Source organism: Heteronotia binoei, chromosome 6, assembly GCF_032191835.1.
Source record: "Heteronotia binoei isolate CCM8104 ecotype False Entrance Well chromosome 6, APGP_CSIRO_Hbin_v1, whole genome shotgun sequence".
NCBI classification, from domain to species: domain Eukaryota; kingdom Metazoa; phylum Chordata; class Lepidosauria; order Squamata; family Gekkonidae; genus Heteronotia; species Heteronotia binoei.
Genome location: NC_083228.1, coordinates 56,219,806 through 56,241,018, shown reverse-complemented (window position 1 = coordinate 56,241,018; position 21,213 = coordinate 56,219,806). Strand labels below are relative to the sequence as shown.

The 21,213-nt window shown below is 41.3% G+C and overlaps 1 protein-coding gene across 1 annotated transcript in view; it reads left to right on the top strand.

Moving 5' to 3' along the window:
* Positions 1 to 1,596: 1,596 nt before the first annotated feature.
* Positions 1,597 to 21,213, top strand: part of WDR11 (WD repeat domain 11) — a 70,410-nt gene continuing 50,793 nt past the window's right edge. The window contains exons 1-6 of the mRNA XM_060241511.1: positions 1,597 to 1,904; positions 5,653 to 5,764; positions 6,413 to 6,566; positions 15,912 to 16,085; positions 16,965 to 17,151; positions 19,571 to 19,736. Of these exons, the coding sequence (XP_060097494.1) occupies positions 1,819 to 1,904; positions 5,653 to 5,764; positions 6,413 to 6,566; positions 15,912 to 16,085; positions 16,965 to 17,151; positions 19,571 to 19,736 (879 nt within the window). The 5' untranslated portion in view covers positions 1,597 to 1,818. The remainder of the gene's footprint in view (positions 1,905 to 5,652; positions 5,765 to 6,412; positions 6,567 to 15,911; positions 16,086 to 16,964; positions 17,152 to 19,570; positions 19,737 to 21,213) is intronic.

The window sequence follows — 21,213 nt, the reverse complement described above, 5'->3', positions numbered from 1 at the left end:
GCAGGCGGCGGGAGGGTGAGCTTTTTTGGGGGGGGCAGGCAGGAGTGTGGCAGGCAGGAGCTGGCTGTGGTGGCGACAGGCAAGCAGGAGTGCGACAGGCAGGTGGGAGCTGGCTGCAGCGGCAGCAAAGCGAGCTTGGGGGGGCGGGCTGAGGGAGCTGGCTACGACGGTGGCAGGGCAAACTTTTGGGTGCGCAGTGGCGGGGCGAGCTTCTGGGGACGGGTGGGTGCACGGCAGGCGGACAGGAGCTTGAAACAGCGGCGGTGGGAGGCAAATTAGGTGGCTGTCTTGGGCACCGGGAGGTGGGGGAGCCCAATTTGGCGCACCTCCCTCCTGGCACCCTAGGCAACTGCCTAGTTTGCCTAGTGGGTGAGCCGGCCCTGTTCCCTGAGTCTTGAGCTCTCTTTCCCTGCTCTAGGTCTCCGGGCTGCCTCTGTGGTGTAAACCTGCCTATTGCCCCCTCCTTCCCTGCTGAGCAGGGGCTGCAGTTGAGCCACGTTTGTGTTTTCGGAATCACTCAGAGTGTCTCCGGGAGTGCACTGCTCAGGCATTCTCCTCCAAGCGCAGCTTCCCTTGCAAAGGAAGCTGAGCTTGGAGGAGAACACGCCCTTTCGCCTTCAAGGTGAGAGCAGCTGGGCGGGGCGCCTTCTCTTCTGAGTCCTGCTTCAGCCACGACAATACCCTGCCCAATGCTTTCACCTTCAAGGCGAGAGCAGCTGGGCAGCGGGCATTCTTCTCAGAGCCTGGCATCTCTTGCAAGGGAAGCCGGCTCGGAGAATGCACACTGATGTCCCACCCAGCTGCTTTCACCTTGAGACAGCACACGCCAATGCCGTTCTCAGCTTTCTGGGTCTCCCAGTGGTTCCTCATAGGCAAGGGGAGCACCTCAGGCAGCCACCTGCCTTACTTACTCCCAAGCGCCAGTTATTACTCCCACACACTGCCCACCCCATGGAACACCCCCAATCCCCTCATTAAAAGATGGGACCTGGCAGCCCTATCTAATAGTTACTGTTCTCCAGGAATCTTTCTAATTAATAAAACAAACAAACCTAAATCTGGAAACTCAAAGATGACATAACATTTTTCAAAGGGGGGCATTAAAAATATGCTCCATATGGCTCTGTTCCCTATAGCTACTATAATGAGATATTTTAGAATTTAGATATTGTATAAAACCTGAGGTATCTGTAGCTACTATAGCACTGGCATTTATCATTTTTATTTTATTTGCATTTTCACAATGAAAAATATTCTCAGGTTTCCCTCCATGTGTTTTAGAACTCCTTACAACTCCAAGCAGTCCCTCTCTGCGACAGAGCCTTTTGCCTAAGTAGCATCCCAGACATAAGCGTTTTTTACTGTACATATAAATCGTTAAAGAAATGCTAGGAAATGTTTAAAGGCATCTGGTACTTTTCAGCACACTCAGGTTATTTTCTGATTCATAGTGTGGGCAAGCTAATACTGTCTGGCTTCACTTTCTCCTACTGAGCATGCCCATATGAAACTTGCTCAGTAGTAGTAAACAGGTTCTAGAAGAGACCAGAAAGGAAATCGGGTCGTGTGCGGATGTATGGTTAAGAAAAGAACGAACTTCAGCCACGATTAATTTCCCCTTTCCACGCAAAAAGTTATCCTGGGTGCCGGAACCGATCGTCTCCAGCTGCTAGGGAAACCCGGATCGTTTGGGGGCATGGATCGGCGACGCTCAGGCCGCAGAGGTCGCTTCCTTCTGTAGTCTCCGGTTTCTTCCTTCTTTCCTTGGCCTGTCAGCCGCTCTACGAGGTGTGCCTTGCCTCTCTCTTTCCTCCAGCGATGCAGCCCTACATGGTTAACATCAAGCTATCAGCTCGGACACTCACAGGAGCGCTCAGCTCTCAGAACCGGGGCGCAGCGGATTGGTGAGTAGAGTGGAGAAGATATGGGCGGGGAAGTGCAACATATACACTGGGCGACAGAGTGCCTTTAGGGTGCTTGGGGCTTCTTAATACCGTGAATAGAAGGTTGAAGGGATGTTTAGTGTGCCTGATCTAGTAGTGAGAGGAATTTTATAGCACTGCTTGAGGGGTTTGCTAGGTAAAGGGCGTTCACGGACGTGAGGAGTGGTAGTTGGTTAGATCGTACTGATGTGGATAGAACACAGGAAAGAGAAAAAAAGAGGAGGAGGATATGGATCAGATCAGTCGCCTGTCTAGTTCAACCCCATATGTCTCAAATTGTAATTGCAGAATTTGTAGTAAATACACCACTAGAGCTCTGGTCTTCAAGTAAACTGTGTCTTGAGAAGCTGTTGTCATAGCATGTGTTTTTGTCTCTGTCATTTTTAAAGTTTTCACTGTTAAGTCCTTAACGTAATCGTATTGAGTGTGGTATTTATTTTCCTGTGTTCTCAGTTACTAAACCTGTTGAACTTCACTTTTTAACAACATGTTGGTTTTTTTGTTGCAGTCTACCCAGTATTAATATTTCTATGCTATATGTGTAGCTCTGTGGATTTGACCCTCTTATTGAAGTTTGGGGGAAAGGTATTTTGTCCCTGAGAGGGAGCTGTAGGAGAGTTCTAAGGAAGAAAGAGAAGGTTCTGATGAGAAAAAAGGACACAGAAGTAATCTGGTCTGAGGGCATAGAGTGACCTGAGAAGGAGCCTCAAGACAGCTGCAGCCACTGGAGATCTGCAGCAACACAAAAAACCTGAAGAGCACAATACCACAGACAACTATGAAATGGCTGAAAAGGGGTGAAGATACATTGCACAGCATACTAAGGATGACAGAATTTCTATTACAACTGGATGAGCGAGCTTTGCCAGACAATGAATCTTTGCTTCTCGCTTATGTGCACTTCATAAAAGATGAAAGTCTAGCTTAAGAATTGTTATTTTCAAGGCAGCTAAGAACACATACTAAAGGGAATATTTCATTTTGTTGAGCAGTTCTTCAAAGAGAAGGAAATTCTGCTTTCTAATATTCTTGCTTGTTCAACTGATGGAGCACCATCAATGGCTGGTCACTAGTATGGCTTTGTTGCTTGCCTGAAAAAAAAAGTGCCAGATGTTTTTACCATTCACTGTGTCATTCATTGATAATGCCTGGTTGCAAAAAACCTCAGTGATTACCAAGTAATTTAATGCTGTCATTACTTGCAGCGAATAAAATTAAAGCCCATGCTTTCAATATTGACTATTCTGCAAACTTTGTGTTGAGAATGATTTTGAACATATACTGTGACATGCTGAAGTGTGATACACTTTTATGACCTTTTCGGCACTGTTAAGGAGTTCTTTGAAGACATCAGTGCTTTGTTCAAGTGATGAACTCAAAGAGATCAGGCATGACATTCCTTATTTATCAGTACTGTTTGCAAAGTTCAATGGAATTTGGAGTTACAAAGAAAGAAGGTCAATTTTATTAAGATCAGCCTGCCTGTCATCTCTGCATTTATTTCAGAGTTAATGCTGTTCAAATGCAATATAGACAATCATGAGCTATACCGATTTCCAAGCCTGTCTAAACAGGAAGAGAAAAGTGGAATACAAGATGATGTTCTGCAAGGGGTGTGTGTGTGTGACCATTTGGATATGCTGCATGAAGATATGTCTGAGTGATTTGAGGATCTTCTTTCAATGAAAATTCTAGGTTGGGTGATAAAGCTATTTTTAGTTACTAAGGAAACCACAGTAGTGGAGGAAGAACTAACTGAGCTACAAAATAAGGCTGAACTGAAGCCAAAGCCAAAGAAATTGTACCAAGAGTTTTGGTTACAGAAGGAAATTTCTGATTGCTATGTATTACTATGGACAGTGGTTAAGAAACTTCTTGTTAGCATTTCCAACATCATCATTGATGGAATGGGGTTTTAGTGTGGTCATTCAAGTGTAGTCATCTCCAAGCAAAGAAATTAACTCCAAATTGCTGAACATTTTGATTTAAGACTTCTACTGAGTGACTTTAAACCAGACATTGGGAAACTGACATCACTTCATCAAGCCCATCCATCATGTTAGGAGTTTACTAGATGTGGTATCTAAGATTCTTGCTAAATGAATATCAGACTTTGAATAGCTGGTATCACTGGATCAAGTTAATCAGTTCTGATGAATAAATTAAACAAAAAAGTTTTAATTGAATTTTGAATAAATATACAATTAATTGTTACTGTTTTGAATTTTATTTTTATTTTCTTTAGTGGGTCATGGAAACCACTATTCTGAATAATGCTTTGTTATAGGGTAGCATAGAGGGCACTGTGGATGAGTTTATGGGACCAAGGGATTGGTGGCCTGAAAAAGTTTGGGACCCACTACTTTTTAGCATGGTATCCCACTGAGCTCCCTATCCTCCCCAAACCCCAGCCTTCCCAGGCTGCGCTCCAAATCTCCAGGAATTTACCCACCCAGAGTTGGCAGCTCTGGTGATAGGATTACAGTGTATGTCTGTTTCACCTTGTTATGTTTGTTTCACCTTGTTATGCCATAAGTGAATTGTTCATACCAGACAAATGTGGTTGTTTTTGTTTCATTTCAGTTTAGTCCCTTGCTGTCTTGATAGCAACAGAGCATAGTGTAGGAAAATGTACTATGAGATGAAAGTCTGGCTTCAAATATTAGTGGTGTCATAAGAGGCTTGAAGTAATCCAGTCTTTCAGTCCCCCATCTGTAAATGGGGATATGGATGATAGAAGTCTATCCCATAGGGTTGTTGGAAGGATTACTAAACTGTACTAAATTATATAGACACTAAAGTACTATATAACTGATAAATATTATCTTGTTTATACATTCTGCAAATGCAAACTCTTCCTCCTTTCCATAATTGTGCTCATTACTCCTTTAATGGTATTAAAGATATGTAATTTCAACTGATGTTTTAACAATAAATCTGCCAAAACTGGGGTGGGGAGTTTTGAGATGGAAGCTGGTTTGTTTGATTGAGAAGAAGGCATGTTTTGTTTTATAAAATGAACAGGGATTGAAACATTGAATGGGAGTGATGGATGCAACAGTAAAAATAACACTGAAAAGCAAGGCTTTTTTTGTAGCAGGAACTCCTTTGCATACTAGGCCACACACCCCTGATGTAGCCAATCCTCCAAGAGTTTACAGGGCTCTTAGTACAGAGCCTTCTGTAAGCTCTAGGAGAATTGGCTGCATCAGGGAGGTGTGGCCTAATATGTTTTTATTTATTCTGCATTTTTATATTTTCAAGATTGAGGTTTATATCAATACTGGTTTTTATGTGACTTTTATGGAATGTAAGCTGCCCTGAGCCTGCTTCGATGGGGAGGGCAGGATATAAGCTGAATAAATAAATAAAGAAGTTCCTGCTACAAAAAAAGCCAAGCAACCCTGCTTAAAATAAAAGAGCTCCTGAAAGGTGTACTGGAGGAAGGGCATATGCAGTGACCACACAGAACAGAGGCAGAGGGCTATCATCACTAGAGGATTTTTAAAATTCCTCTTACAAATGGTAAAACTGAGCATATTTTACTGGGATATTCATGTTATATAATAAGTAGAACTCTGGATCATGATGTTTAATCTTACAGTTACTGTGTTTTACACAGCTTTGTCTTCTTTGGGAATCACACCTACAGCAGTTCAGCTAAGTTTCAAGGAAGATTAAGTATAGACTACAATTGTCTTTCTTTCAGGGGCTGGCAAGGCTTGATTGCATATGGATGCCATTCTCTTGTTCTAGTGATTGATTCCAAGACTGCTCAGACCCTACAGGTTTTGGAAAGACACAAAGCTAATGTTGTAAAGGTAATGTTCTTTATTATCTGTCTGTCTGTCTATTTTCTATCATCTGTCTTGGAGGATAGCAAAATATTTTTATCATTTAATATGAAAAAAATGTGGAACCTAAAATTAACAAATTAGCAAAAGTAAAATCTGAAGCAGTCTTTGGATTGGCGCTTGAGGGAACAAAGTAGGATGTAGTGTAGAGATCTGTATGAAGAACTGAGGGGTGGGGAATTGGCAGATGTACTCCCCTGCACACTCCTGTGTGAGTTCTTGTTCTGTTCATGGAAGAGGGGGTAACTTATTTTTCCTCAAGCTGCAGCCGTCCAGCATGCTGCATCAGTTCTGTTCCAGACATTTCAGAATAGGAGGGGGGGGTTTGGTGGGGGCAGGGAGGCAGAAGGATTGAAGAAGGGAGAGAGATCTGTGAGCTCATTCTGTTTTGGTTCACATTTCTAACCCACTGTGTTATTCATGGGGTTGATAATTTGTAAGAAGATTTGTTGCTTATTTTTTTTTTAATTTATATTACTAACCTGACAATAGGGTAAAATCCCATTTCTTTTGTAAACTTGTAATGCTGCTTTGTTGTCAGCCAGAAATCCTTTAAGATATTAGTTGCTCCAACTTACATTACAAATGACTGTCAATTTTATTTCATATCTTTAGGTTAAATGGGCTAAAGAAAACTATCATCACAATATTGGGTCACCTTATTCTCTGCGCTTAGCTTCAGCTGATGTCTCTGGAAAGATCATTGTTTGGGATGTGGCTACAGGAGCTGCTCGCTGTGAAATCCAAGAACACACAAAACCCATCCAGGGTAAGATAACTGCTCTGTTTGTGTGTTATATTGTGACTGAACAGTAAATGCACTTCCCATCTAAAAGAAGAAATGTTGGCGAGGAGTTATGATTCTTAAGTATCCAGATGTTTGAGAAATTGTCTTTTATTTATCATATCTGTGTACAGTTGATTTATGTTTAAGTAAATATTTGTACTTTTTGTGCACATACTGGAATAGTCTGTTTGGCATTTGTTTTGAAATGTTTGGTTGCTGTTCCAGGGAGGGGGGAAGAGAAAGAAACATTTTAAGTACATGTGTATTTCATGCTTTCTATGGCCAATGAGGCTTTATTTTACTTCTGAAAATAGTTTGTCTTTTTGTGAAAGTTAGTGATGCTTGGAAAGCATTCTTTATGACATATTTTAAAAATACTGGATTTTTCTTTGAGGTATTGTTAGATGGGAATGTCATGTGTATAAAATATGGCCTAGGGGTTGCTAAGTTTTTTCATAATTAGTAGGACTTTCTTTCTCTCTCCCCCCCCCCCCCCTTTACTTTTTGCGGCCCTTAAATAAGTCACTTAAGATTGTGGCTTGGATGCTATGGTAAATATCTACGAATTGGGTGCTTGTGGCTTTTTAATTCCTCCTCCCTCCCCCCCCCCCCAAAAAAAAAAAAAGATCTCTAGGGTCATTTTAGGCTGCAACAGGAAGAGGGAAATGAAGAAACCATGTTCTGCTGACAGAAATGTCTACTGTTAGTAGAGGTTTTCTACAGGGTCCAGGCCCATGACTCCTTCTCACTCTAGCTCCTCTAGGAACCTCCTTATGTAATGCTTCCTTCCTGCTTTACAATTATGCATTCTCACATCTGCTATCCATAGCCCCCTCTCTTTGATTTTATTTATATGCGTGTTTACTTCTCCCTTCCCTTTGTCCCATATTGACACTGCCTTGCTTTAATCTCATTGCTGAGGTGTTATGATAAATATGTCACTCTAGGCTTATGAAGTGCTGTTACATTTTAATGAATGTGTTTAATTCAATTTAGCAGCCCCGTGGCTCAGAGTGGTAAAGCTGCAGTACTGCAGTTCAAGCTCTCCGCTTACAACCTGAGTTAGATCCCGGTGGAAGCTGGGTTCAGGTAGCCGACTCAAGGTTGACTCAGCCTTCCATCCTTCTGAGGTTGGTAAAATGAGAACCCAGCTTGCTGGGGGGAAAGTGTAGATGACTGGGGAAGGTAATGACAAACCACCCTGTCATGATGCGACATCACCCCAGAGTCGGAAACAACAGGTGCTCGCACAGGGGACTTACCTTTACCTTTTTGAAAATTTAACTTGCTGTGATACTTCCGTTTGTTTAGATTAGTCCTTTGGGGAGAGGGCTATAGGGTCTGCAGAGTAGGGCCTGTTTTCTGTTTCAGTTCTGTTACATAAGGCAAACTATGGTCCCTCTAAGCATGTTAACAGTTGAATTAAGAAGAGAGCCACTCAGTTGCTAGACAACAGGTTAAATTGGCATTACCTCTGTAGCTGCCTTTCACTAGGTGGTGATGCTTGTAAATGTGTGAGAAGTGATTGCTTTGGTATTACTGTAGCATTTAAGCCTGCACACTTGGCCTCATTCCATGTTTTTTTCCCATTTTACACCTGTAGAGGTGATGGGGAGATTTTTGGTGTTTCTCTCAGGTAGAAAGACACTGGTTTTCCCAAACAACCTTCTGTCTTTCCTTCTTTTCAGCTCTCTGAATGCTCTTTATCCATATCAGTGGAGCATTAGAGGTACATGGGAACATGTACAGACAGACAGATATGAGTGAGAATAAAGAATGTTGTGCTGGCTTCCCTTGTTTGCAGACACAGAGTTGGATCCTACCAAGTTTTCTTTCAGTACAAGGTGGAAGAAGAGAAATATTGTTCTGTTCCCCTTCTCATGCAACTGAGTCCATTGTGTTTTTCTTATCCACATGGGTCTCACAATCCTCAGCATAAGTTCTTCGGGTCTTTGTAGGGGGCTCTCGCCCTGCCGCACCAATTGAAAAGCTGTTACCTATAATCTGTAGTTATGGTTGTCTTTATTATTTGTGCTATAAGTCATAGTATTACATATGCATTGTTACACTTAAGTATTTAGCTGGTACATTTTTGGTAATCTGGACATGTCTGCATGTAAATATTCTACAGTGTACTATAAAAGTCGGTATATATTTAGTAATTACTGTGTACCAGTGATGGTGCTTAGCTTTAAGATGAAAGAGAAAGCTAAGGCCACAGATTGTTAATTTGGTGCTTTAATATGCCTTATGTGTAAGATAAGTATCCACAAAATAGACAGACTCCTGTTGAAGTACAGTGTTAAACATTGGTTTAAGGACAAATTTGCCAAGTCAGCAAGTCTCTGACTCCTTATAACAGACTCTGAACAACAAGGCTGTAAAGCTAGCTAAGGTTTCTTGCTTTCTAATGTGTGTTGCTTCTTAAAAATGTAAAGTCTATGCAGTAATTCTTAATCATTTCCCATGGAGGCCTCCAGATAGCTCTTTTAACATATAATGATGTACGGTAATTTGTTGATCCTAGCACTAAAAACTAGACCATGCCTTGTTATTAGATACAATTCCAAGGAGGACAGTTTTGGGGACAGTTGAAATGTTTGATTATACTGTGTCTGTTTACCTGTTTTACTTCTCTTCATCATAATATTTGGGCTCAGTGAATTAAACTGAAATAATGAAATTACAATAATTTCTTCACAGTTTGATAAACTTTCCATATATTGGCATCTTTTCCCTTCGGAGGCAAAATGGTTTGCATTTCTTGGAAAATTTACTATGAACAAAGTCAGGGTGTGATGTAACGTTCAGATGGCCAAGCTGTTTAGATGTAACAGTAGTTTCAGCAGTGAAAACTTGATCCTGTGGATTTGTTCATAAAGTGAGAGAAATAGAGGGGGAGATTATGTAGAAGTGGCAGTGCAACAGATGAAATGAGGACTGTGCAGCTCTAGTTGCTCTACTGTGCACCACAAGTGCATGATTTGGCTGTTTTATTATTGAATTATAAATCTTCAACAGCATTAGCCATCTAACTAGAACATAGAACTGTGGAAACTAGGAATGGGCACAAAACATCTGATGAACTAAAGTTAGTCATGAATTTTGACCTTTTTGGGGTTTGTGAACTGAAGTTCATGAACTGAAGAACTGTGGGCAAACTACCACAATTTTATGACACAATTAGTGTAGGTTTGTGACAGTGCTTTCGATCTTCCTGAGAAACAGCTGAGCATCTGGGAGCTCCTCACCACTCAGCTGTTTGGTTTAAATGGCTTGGAGCCATTTAAACTCTGCTTTCAGCTCCCTGCAGCTTTTTGTGGAGTTTAAAAGGCCCTGCTTTCTGCTCTCCAAAGCATGGGGTGCAGAAAGGAGGATATAAATGGGAGGGGTGAAGTGCCTTCCTAGAGGCATTTCACTGCCACTTCAGGCTCCCTAGTTCAGTCCCCTTAAACGGCCTGCATAGGGGAGCCTGAAAAATAGCTGGGCCAGCAGGGAAAGACTTCTCCTTGCTGGCCCAGCTGTCTTGGCCTGGGCTCACTTGTGCAGCCCATTTAAAGGGGCTGCAGCAGGCACCCCAAGGCAGTTGAGCTAGAGGGGAGAGACTTCCCCATGCTGGCCCAGCTGTCTCAGGTTCACTCACACAGCCTGTTAAAAGGTCTGCACCAGTGACCCTGAGGCAGCTGAATTGGCACAAAGAGACCTTCCTGTGCCAGCTCAGCTATCTCAGGCTCACTCGTGCAGAGCTCAAGACAGTTGGGCTGGCATAGGGAAGTGTCTCCCTGATGGTTCAGCTGCCTCAGGCTCCCTGGCACAGCCCCTTTAAATGGGCTACATAAAGGAGCCTGAGGCAGCTGAACCATCAGGGAGACCCTAATACCTTAAACAGAAAGGAAGGGTAAAGTGCCTTCCCTTCCCTAAGAAGCTATACACAAAAAAGGAGTAATTGGTTTTCACCCACAGCCTTTTGAAGACGTCTTTTAGGTAGGATAAATTGGGTCAGAAATCTGATGTGTCTATGTAACTGTGACATATTTGCACTTGCAGATATTCTTAATTAATGTCTTTCAGTCAAAATCTCTAATGGATATATTTTTGGGGATCCCTCCTCAAGCATTGGATGATGGGAACATGAGGAAAAAGAGAAACAATGTATTCTACATTTTTATCTTTTAAATAAATTTTTATGTTAATATTTTACACTATCTTTAAGCTCTCGTGTGTGTGTGTTTTACTGAAGAAGCTGTACATCTGCTGTTTTTAGAACTACCCGCATTCATATTATTGTCATCGTTGTGGATTGCTTTTATTCCTGAAGTAAAATTCACAGCATCTTGGTAAAATTAAATTTCCAACATGTGCTTTTACAAACAATTGGTAGTTTATTTTCAAAGCTGTCTCATAAAATGTTTTGTGACCCAGTGTGACCAAAAGGTTTTTCCTTTCTCTAACTGTATTGCCTGAAATGTCATTGAAGTAATTTGAATTTTGTTTTGATTGCTTCTTATGATGAAGTGGGAGCAACATGGTAAAAGCCTAATTTGAAGACACAATAATGAATAATGTTGTGTAGGCTTAAGGAGAGGGTTTTTTTTCAGTTCATGCATGAATTACTACTGGTGTCATTTCATTTTGGTTCTTCAGTAGTTTATTTGAATACGTTTAAGGTTTGGTTAGTACACAATTAAAGTGATTTTGTGTTATCCAAAGAGTGCCAAGATTAAGACAGTGTCAATTTATTCCTTCACTCTACTTTCAGATATCTGAAGCCCATTATAATTTAAAATTCTCATTCCCTCCAATAATTACTTCAGAGGTTTCTTTGACATTCATTTTTCTTAGGTCATATCAGTTCCTCCTTTTACAAACAAGCTTTGAAAATAAACTATCAATTGTTTGTAAAAGCACATGTTGGAAATTTAATTTTACAAAGATGCTGTGAATTTTACTTTGTTTTCCATTTCCAAGGGTTAAGCAGCAATATTTTTTTTTCATAACTAGCAATTAGTTTTAAGTGATAGTGATAGGAAATCAATATGGTGAGGCAAAGGAGAATACCTTATGTTTCAGGAAATGGTATATACTGCAATAAATCATAATCAATTGTTGGTTATCATTGGCTTGGAGTCCATACATGTGCCTTTGATGGGCTGCAGTGAAATAGCTTAAGGGGAAAGGGTTTGTAATCCTTCAATAGTTGTTATTATTTTACTTACTGAGTTTTAGGATGTGTCATATTATGGTGTTTTCCCATGTAGTGGGATGTAATCCAGTGATTTTGATGCAAGTATATATTGGTCACTAGTAATGCCTCTTAGACTGCATAGCAGAAGGGCTGAGAGTTTCACTGATTAAGAAATGCTGATGGCGTCTTGAACTCTGAAAACTGCTTTAAAGAGTATATATATCTAGTACACTTTATACATCTCTCCCTCAAAGAGCTCAAGGAGTATACATAACTTTCCTTTCCCTATGTTATCTTCACAACCACTCTGTGAGATCTGGAGAAAGTGACTATTCCAAGATCACCCAGCAACTGTCATGGCAGTGTAGGGATTTGAATCCATTCCTCCCAGATCCCAGCTGAAACACAAAATATTATACCACAGTGATAACACTCAGAACATCTCTGTATTTATTTATTTAATTCCATTTATATCCTGCCCTTCCCGCCGAGGTGGGCTAAGGGTGGCTTACATGGTCATGCATGTGCATGAGTATAGACATAATAAGACATATGAAGCTGCCTTATACTGAATCAAACCCTTGGTCCATCAAAGTCAGTATTGTCTTCTCATAAAAACCATAAAACAGTTTAAAAACATAGAAGCTTGACATTTCGGTGCTATGATCTTACGTTTCAGATTGATGTTCTCTATGAAGCAGATCTTAGATAGTCCTCTCCGCTGCTGCTGTAAGGTAGATTGCAAGAGGTGGTCCGTATGTTACCTAAAAACTGTAATGGCAGGTGGTCTAGTTTACAAATGCCTGGTGGAAGAGTGCCATCTTACAGGCTCTGCAGAACTGTATGAGCTCTTGCAGGGCCCTAACTTCTTCCTGCAACTCATTCCACCAGTGGGGCCACTACAGAGAACTTTAGTTGTCATGAGGCTGTCCTCTTTATGGCCGGGAATTGAGAGTAGATTTTGTAATCCAGACTGAAGAACTATCCAGGGAACATGTGGGGAAAGGCAATCCCTAAGTATGCAGGCCCCTGACCATATAGGGCCTTAAAGGTGAGAACCAGCACCTTGAAACGAACTCAGTATGTGATAGGCAACCAGTGCAGTGCTTTCAGCACAGGCTGAATGTGCTCTCATAAGGGAAGACCCAGTAACATCCTGACTGCTGCATTCTGTACTAGTTGAAGCTTCTGGGTTTTAGACAAGGGCAGCCCCATGTAGAGGGCATTGCAGTAATCCAATCTTGAGGTGACCGTGGCATGGATCACTGTCGCCAAGTTGCTGCGTTCGAGGTAGGGGACCAACTGCCTTATCAGCTGAAGGTGATAGAAGGCTAATCTGGCGGTGGCTGCCACCTGGGCCTCCATATTTAAGGAGGGATCCAAGAACACCCCTATGCTTTTAACGTTGGGCGCTGGCATAAGTGGTGCCCTATCAAAGGTCGGTAATAAGACCTTGGTTCCTAGACTGCCATGACTTAGGTACAGGACCTCTGTCTTTGTCAGATTCAGTTTCAGTCGACTCAGCTTGAGCCAGCCAGTCACAGCTTGGAGTGCCATGGTCAGATCTTCTGGGGTGGAGTTGGACTGGCCGCCCATTAGTATGTAAAGCTGGATGTCATCTGCATACTGATGACATCCCAGCCCAAACCTCTGGGCAAGGGGGCGCATGTAGATGTTGAACAACATCGGGGAGAGAACTACCCCTTCTGGCACACCACATACAGCTGGGTGCCATTGAGACAATTCCTCCCCTATCGCCATCCTTTGTGCTCGACCCTGAAAGAAAGAGGAAAGCCACTGTATCCCAGCGTTGGCTGCTTTGATTATTTACTCTGAGATGATAGCCATGTTAGTCTGTCTGTAGTAGTAAAAAAGAATAAGAGACCAGTAGCACTTTAAAGACTAACAAATACCTACCACGAATTTTGTTGGTCTCTTACTCTTTTCTTCTGATTATTTACTCATAAGCTTGTTAGGTGTGTGTATACATTTTTCTATAATAGAATTAAAGAGGATTATTTGTCTTCAAGTGCTATCTTACTTTTTAGGGATGTTTGCTAAGGCTGGGATTGAGATCAGATCTAAACAGCAATGTGGGAGAGCTCCAAGGGCATAGTGGGGCTTCCGAGGCCTTCTCTTTTAACCACAGCTTCCTGTAGTTAAAGTTAATGTGCTTCTAAAATGTGGTATCTGGAATAGCACAAGGAGCTGCACTGGAAAAAATTGTATTTGTGCCAGACATTTTGATTACTTTTTCTTGTTTACGCAGTAATCCCCTTTAAATGTACTTGGACAGTATTTGACCATTCAGTTGGCAAATGGTTTTTGACCAGTCAAATGGCCAAATATATGTGGGTCCTCCAAGCCCTGCTTAATAAACAAGTACTGCAGTGCCTCTCAACTTACAATACTCCTTGGTAAAGTTTATGCCAGCTATGCTTTTGGCAAGTTAGCAGGAAATGGGCTGGAATTGTGTGAACTCCTCAGGCCATATATTTAGTGGAGAATGAAGATGATACCTGTGAGTTGTTCAGATAATTTTTTTTTACAGGAGTGGAGTCAATTGTGTCTCTATAGAAGAAATGGAAATTAAAAAACCAGTGATGTTTGTCATATCCTCCTAACCTATGATAGAGAATGTCTGTTCAGACTCTCTCCCCCTCCCTCATTCTTTAAGTTTTTTCTCCTTGTAAATCATGAAATATTTAGCTTGGTGGTTCCAATATGTCACTTACTTTGATTTGTCTTAGAAACACAGCAGATGAAAAATGGTTGGTAGAAACTATTATCAAGGACAGAATGAGTAGGCACATTGATGAACACGGGTTATTGAGGAAGACTCAGCATGGGTTCTGTCAGGGAAGATCTTGCCTCACTAACCTGTTACATTTCTTTGAGGGGGTGAACAAACATGTGGACAAAGGAGACCCAATAGATGTTGTTTAACTTGATTTCCAGAAAGCTTTTGATAAAGTTCCTCATCAAAGACTCCTTAGAAAGCTCGAGAGTCATGGAGTAAAAGAACAGGTCCTCTTGTGGATCAAAAACTGGCTGATTAATAGGAAGCAGAGAGTTAGTATAAATGGGCAGTCTTCGCAGTGGAGGACGGTAAGCAGTGGGGTGCGGCAGGGCTCGGTACTGGATCCCATGCTCTTTAACTTGTTCATAAATGATTTGGAGTTGGGAGTGAGCAGTGAAGTGGCCAAGTTTGCAGATGACCACTAAATTGTTCAGGGTGGTGAGAACCAGAGAGGATTGTGAGGCACTCCAAAGGGATCTGTTGAGGCTGGGTGAATGGGCGTCAACGTGGCAGATGAGGTTCAGTGTGACCAAGTGCAAAGTAATGCACATTGGGGCGAAGAATCCCAGCTACAAATACAAGTTGATGGGGTGTGAACTGGCAGAGACTGACCAAGAGAGAGATCTTGGGGTCGTGGTAGATAACTCACTGAAAATGTCAAGACAGTGTGCGATTGCAATAAAAAAGGCCAACGCCATGCTGGGAATTATTAGGAAGGGAACTGAAAACAAATCAGCCAGTATCATAATGCCCCTGCATAAATCGATGGTGCGGTCTCATTTGGAGTACTGTGCGCAGTTCTGGTTGCCGCACCTCAAGGTTGAAACGCTTGGGGCTCTTTAGCTTGGAGAAACGTCGCCTGCGGGGTGACATGATAGAGGTTTACAAGATAATGCATGGGATGGAGAAAGTAGAGAAAGAAGTACTTTTCTCCCTTTCTTACAATACAAGAACCGTGGGTATTTGATGAAATTACTGAGCAGTCAGGTTAAAATGGATAAAAGGAAGTACTTTTTCACCCAAAGGGTGATTAACATGTGGAATTCACTGCCACAGGAGGTGGTGGCGGCCACAAGCATAGCCAGCTTCAAGAGGTGATTGGATAAAAATATGGAGCAGAGGTTCATCAGTGGCTATTAGCCACAGTGTGTGTGTGTGTGTGTGTGTGTGTGTGTGTATATATATATATATATATATATATATATTGGCCACTGTATGACACAGAGTGTTGGACTGGATCGGTCATTGGCCTGATTCAACATGGCTTCTCTTATGTTCTTAAAAAAAAACAAACAATTGTTGCTATTAGCTTCAAATCTGGCTCCATTTTTCTTTTTGACAGACATGCAGTGGCTGTGGAGCCAGGATGCCTCTCGGGATCTGCTACTTGCAGTTCACCCTCCAAATTACATTGTTTTGTGGAATGCAGATACAGGCACCAAACTTTGGAAAAAAAGCTATGCAGAAAACATCCTTTCTTTTTCATTCAATCCCTTTGATCCATCCAATTTAACATGTAAGTACTATCTAGAAGAATATTCATCACACTTCTGGCCCACAGGAGTGAGTATTATAGTTGTACAAAAGGTAATTTTAACACCTGACATAGGCAGAGAATGCAGTGAGAAACATGAGAGCAGAAATGACCTAGGATAATCATTCATTAACTTGGCTGCTGTGCAAGAATTCAGAAATGACTTAGAAAATATGACTTCATGTAATGAGAACACTGGCCCATAGTGTACCTTAAGAGAAGTCCAGTGTGTACTGAAATAATATTGACATATATGGCCTCATCCCACTTATAAAGGTAAGAAAACCTGGAGATATTGAGAGGATAATGCTTAGAGCACAGTTTTCATTGCGCTATCACTGCTTTTGGCTGTATTCTATTTCGAAGGAACTATGAAACTCAGTGTGATAAGCCAATGTGCAAGGGTAATCTTATATTTAGGACTAGATTCAGCAGAAATGTTCATCATTAGATGGGGAGTTGGGCAGTGTTCTTTTAGGTTCTAGAGGTAGCTTGCGGTGGTTGTGGAGGAGGCTGTCTCATCAGATTTTCCTCTATGTAACTTCTTGTATGGTGCTCCATTTTGTCATAGCAGCCCCGGGACTGTCAGAGAGGACGTGAGGGACAAAAAAGAAGGCTGCTGGGGAAAGGGAAGGCAAGGAAAAACCCATTCTGAATTTTGCAAGCCTTTCCACTGAATCCAACCCTTAGTTTTTTCTTTTAATTTTCAGAACTGACTTTATTGACTTCTACTTGATTGTAATTATCTGTCTGATCTTTTTCCTGAACAATACTTCCACAGGTTTGCTTGCATTTATTCAATTGTTGATCTGTTTGTTCCTCTTATTTTGCTATAACAGCTTTTTTACTCCCTTGTTACAGTGCTTACAAGTGAGGGAATAGTGTTTATATCAGACTTCTCTCCTTCAAAGGCTCCTGCCAGTTCAGGGAAAAAGGTTTACATTTCCAGCCCTCGTTCTAGTCCTGTTCATAACAAGCTGGTGTCTGCCACAGGGGCAAAGAAGGCTCTGGACAAAGTGAAAATTCTCATCACAAATGAAAAGCCAAGGTAACTGCTAAGAGCATGTTTTCTGTGTATGTTACCAGGACTTTGAATGAACATATATTTTGCCTTTCTTTTCCATCCTGAAGCATCTTTTCAGTTTGCCAGTGATTCTATGAACAGACTCATCAAGCTGCATTGTGAATCAGCACTTAGCACCAGATGTTTGTCTAAGTCCTACTTAGACACCAACATCTGGTGCTAAGTGCTTCATGGTATTTCAGGTTGTAAGCCTTTGCAAAAATGTGATCTTTTTAATGGTATCTTAAATGGTTTGAAAAGCCCTGTTTATTTCTATTTACATTTTAGCATGTAAACCATCAGAATTGTCTGGAGACTGGCTATGATACTAGTATATAAGCTAACAGAGGTATTAACACTGGGTATCTGGAGGTGACTGTTGCATGGATCACTTGTAGCTAGGTAGAAGGGAAGGGAAGGGACCAATTGCTTGGCTTGAAGCAGATGGCCTAATGGCCTAAAAATTCAGAGGGGCTTAGGCATGACTAACTTTGCCTGAATTAGAGCATCTGTTTGCAAGTATAAAAAATGTGTACTTGTTAAGTTCTGTTTTTTCCTTTCCTCCACTGAATTTCAGTAATTGTATTTAATAATCATCCTATTCTGCCATCCAGCCCAGAGGAAAGAGGATTCACACACATACATATCTTGGGGTATTTTACACCTTAAATCAGGGGTGTCAAACATCTGACCTGGGGGCCGGATCAGGCCCTTGGAGGGCTCCTATCAGGTCCCTGAGCAACTGCCTGTCATCTGCTTCCTTTTCCCTCTCTCTTGCTTCCTTTTGCATCACAGCTTGCTTTGCCAGGCTTCCTCAATCGCACAGGAGCTACAGAGCAAAGGCTCTATTTTCTCAATTGGCTGAGGCTCCTCTTGGGGAGGAAGAGGGGGAAGGAAGAGCTTGCATTGTCAGGTTATCACAACCACACAGCAGAGCTACTAAGCCAAGCCTCTCTTCCTTCTATTGGCCAAGGCTCCTCCCCCTTTTCGCCCCCTGGGGAAGGAAGAAAAGAGCCAGAGCTTCCTTTGCCCAGTTCCCTGGATCCCATGAGAGAAATACAAAGAAAGCACCTTTAAAACCAAGTGCTAGTGTTTTAAGCATGTTTTAAATAATTAATTGTGCTTGTCTGTACCTTTATAAAGTTTGTATCTCCGCTACCTAATCTTAAATAGGTATACACATGGCCCGGCCCAACATGGTCTGACCCGCCAAAGTCTCATTTATATCAGTTCTGGCCCTCATAACAAATGAGTTTGACACCCCTGCCTTAAATGATGTCAAGCCACATAATTGAAATGTGACACATTTAAAACCAGTGCTGGATCTCCGATAAGGCTAACTCTATTATTATACACATATTTATCAATGCATGTTGAGCCAGTTTGGTGTAGTGGTTAAGTGCGTGGACTCTTATCTGGGAGAACCAGGTTTGATTCCCCACTCCTCCACTTGCAGCTGCTGGAATGGCCTTGGGTCAGCCATAGCTCTCGTAGGAGTTGTCCTTGAAAGGGCAGCTGCTATAAGAGCTTTCTCAACCCCATCCACCTCACAGGGTGTCTGTCGTGGTGGGGGAGGGGGGAAAGGTAAAGGAGATTGTGTCTGCTCTGAGATTCAGAGTATAGGGTGGGATATAAATCCAATATCATCATTATCATCATTATCACCATGTATAATTTTTATCACACCTTTCCTTCAAGGAGCTCAGAAAGGTATACATAGTTCTCCAGTCAATTACTCGTTTATTACAGTCATAGAGTAGCAAACTAAAACATATAGAATAGAATGTCTACAAGAACAATCTTCTATTAAAATATATATTAGTGAATGTGTCACTTAACATTGTACATCAGTAGATTCTGGCAGCTGCACAGAATCTGGTAACTCTATCTGAGGTTTCGGAGCCAGGGTTCTCCAGAAGAAAGAAAGTTTGTGATTCTCATATCCCCATTTTACCACTCTCCAATTTGGTAAGGTATGTTAGTCTGTAGATTAGTGCCTGGCCCAAGGTCACCCAGGGAACTTCATGGCTTGATGGGGATTTGAACACAGGGCTCCAGTTGTAGCTGAACACAGAAACTCCACTGCCTCAAAAACATAAGCGTCAGAAATGTCTCACATGGCTTTCAATAGCCAGTCACTATTTTAAATTAAGAGAACAAATGAAGCCTTTTCTTGGCCCAGGTGAAATATGTGTTTCCTATTCCCATGGAGACTAAAAGTGTTCTTCTAACAAATATGCTACAGTTCTGATAGCTGCACTGCAAGCTGTTCAAGAGCAGAAGCTACAAAACAAGCTTGCTTTCATTGTCAGAACTCTGAATGTTTTGATGCAAATGATAAAAGTTTGTATCTTTGTATTTTTGAAAATGTGCTGAAAAGAGGGTTGTTTGTGGTAAATTCCAGTGCTGAATCCGTAACACTGAATGACTGCCTTCAGCTTTCCTACTTGCCTTCCAAAAGAAACTACATGTTGTTACTCTACCCAAGAGAAATATTGATTCTTGACCTGGAAGTAAACCAGACAGTAGGTGTGATAGCAATTGAAAGAACAGGTGTGCCTTTTCTACAGGTAAGAAATCCATCTTGCAGATAGGCAGTATGTGTTTGCATGTGTGTGTGTCTTTTAATTGATCTTTATTTTTTTTTATTTGACCTTTTCCCCCCCAGAAATATTAGAGGCAATTACAGCCTAAATAGTCAGTACTGTTTAATCTGGCTATAGGGTGAAAGGCAAGTTTGTCTCTTGGCCCTTTTGCCCAGCTTCCTTATGGAATTTTGGTGTTCCTGTTAATAGGCAGAATGCATACAGCAGTTGTCCTCCAGCATGGAAGCAGTAAATCAGAAGGTTCATAAAGAACCAGACCTCAAAGGAGCATTACAACTGATAACTGTAACCCTGAGGATAGTTAGGGTTTTGTCAAAATAATTTTCAACACTTTGATGTGTGCAAGTTGCTGATTGATTGTGGGTTCAAAAATAGAGAATTGTAGTTAATTCGGCAAAGGTATATATTGAAAACACATACAGTAAGCGCTTACCCTTTCTTTTTCTTTTTTCTTTTTTTACTGTTTTTGGGATGGTACATCTTTGTGGTTAGCTTGAAATACAAAGCAATAAAGAAGGTGGAAGAAATTAGACCCTGACATGTCAAACACTGTTTAATTCAGCTCTCTAAAGCCTGTTGCAAATTCCACCTTATTTTGTGGCATTATAAAAATTACCAGAGTGGAAACAATCCTGTGGTGAAAGGAAGTTTGATTTTATGGTTGTTTAGACTTTTCCTTCAGCAATGACATGTGATTTTTCTGAGCATCTGCCTCTGCTTGGCTAGGCAGCTAAGTCAAGCCTGAGGGCTTATCTGAGCTTATTTGATCTTATGGAATCATTAATTTATGTGGGCTAGAAAAATATAAAGTTGAACATCACAGCTATTGTAAATGTGTGAAAATAAAGATGTGTGCTCATGCATGTGGATGGATAAACACTGGAACAAATTTATGACAGGAAAAATTGTGGCATTTTAAAGGTATTAGTCACAAACATTTTCTAGCCCTCATCAGTAAAATATCCTTCATTTGACTCACCTCAGAAGTTTAAAGCAAGATATTGAAACTTTATTCTGCAGATATACTGCCACTCTTGAAACCTGTTAATATAAATTCCTCAACAATCCCTGTGAAATAAATTATATTCATATTTTGAAGGGTTTCCCCTCCTGTCTCCTCTAAAATCTCCACTTGTATTTCACATAAATTGACCTCAAAGGAGCATTACAACTGGTAAATTTCCATATGAGGCTGCACCGGAGTAATTTCAGCCTTTTAAATCCCAGCCCTTTGTTTTCTTGTGCCATGATCTGTACCCCAACCAGCAGAAAAGCAGTAAGAACTCTGCTGGTAAGAAAACGAACTAACTATGTCAGAAAGTAGGGACTGTGCTTGGTGTTCTGCCATGATGATGGACATGCAGTTTTGTTGAGCAGAATTCTCATTGTGTATCTGTGCCCAAAGTGGTTGTGTCTTGCCAACCTGAAACTGATCAATTGC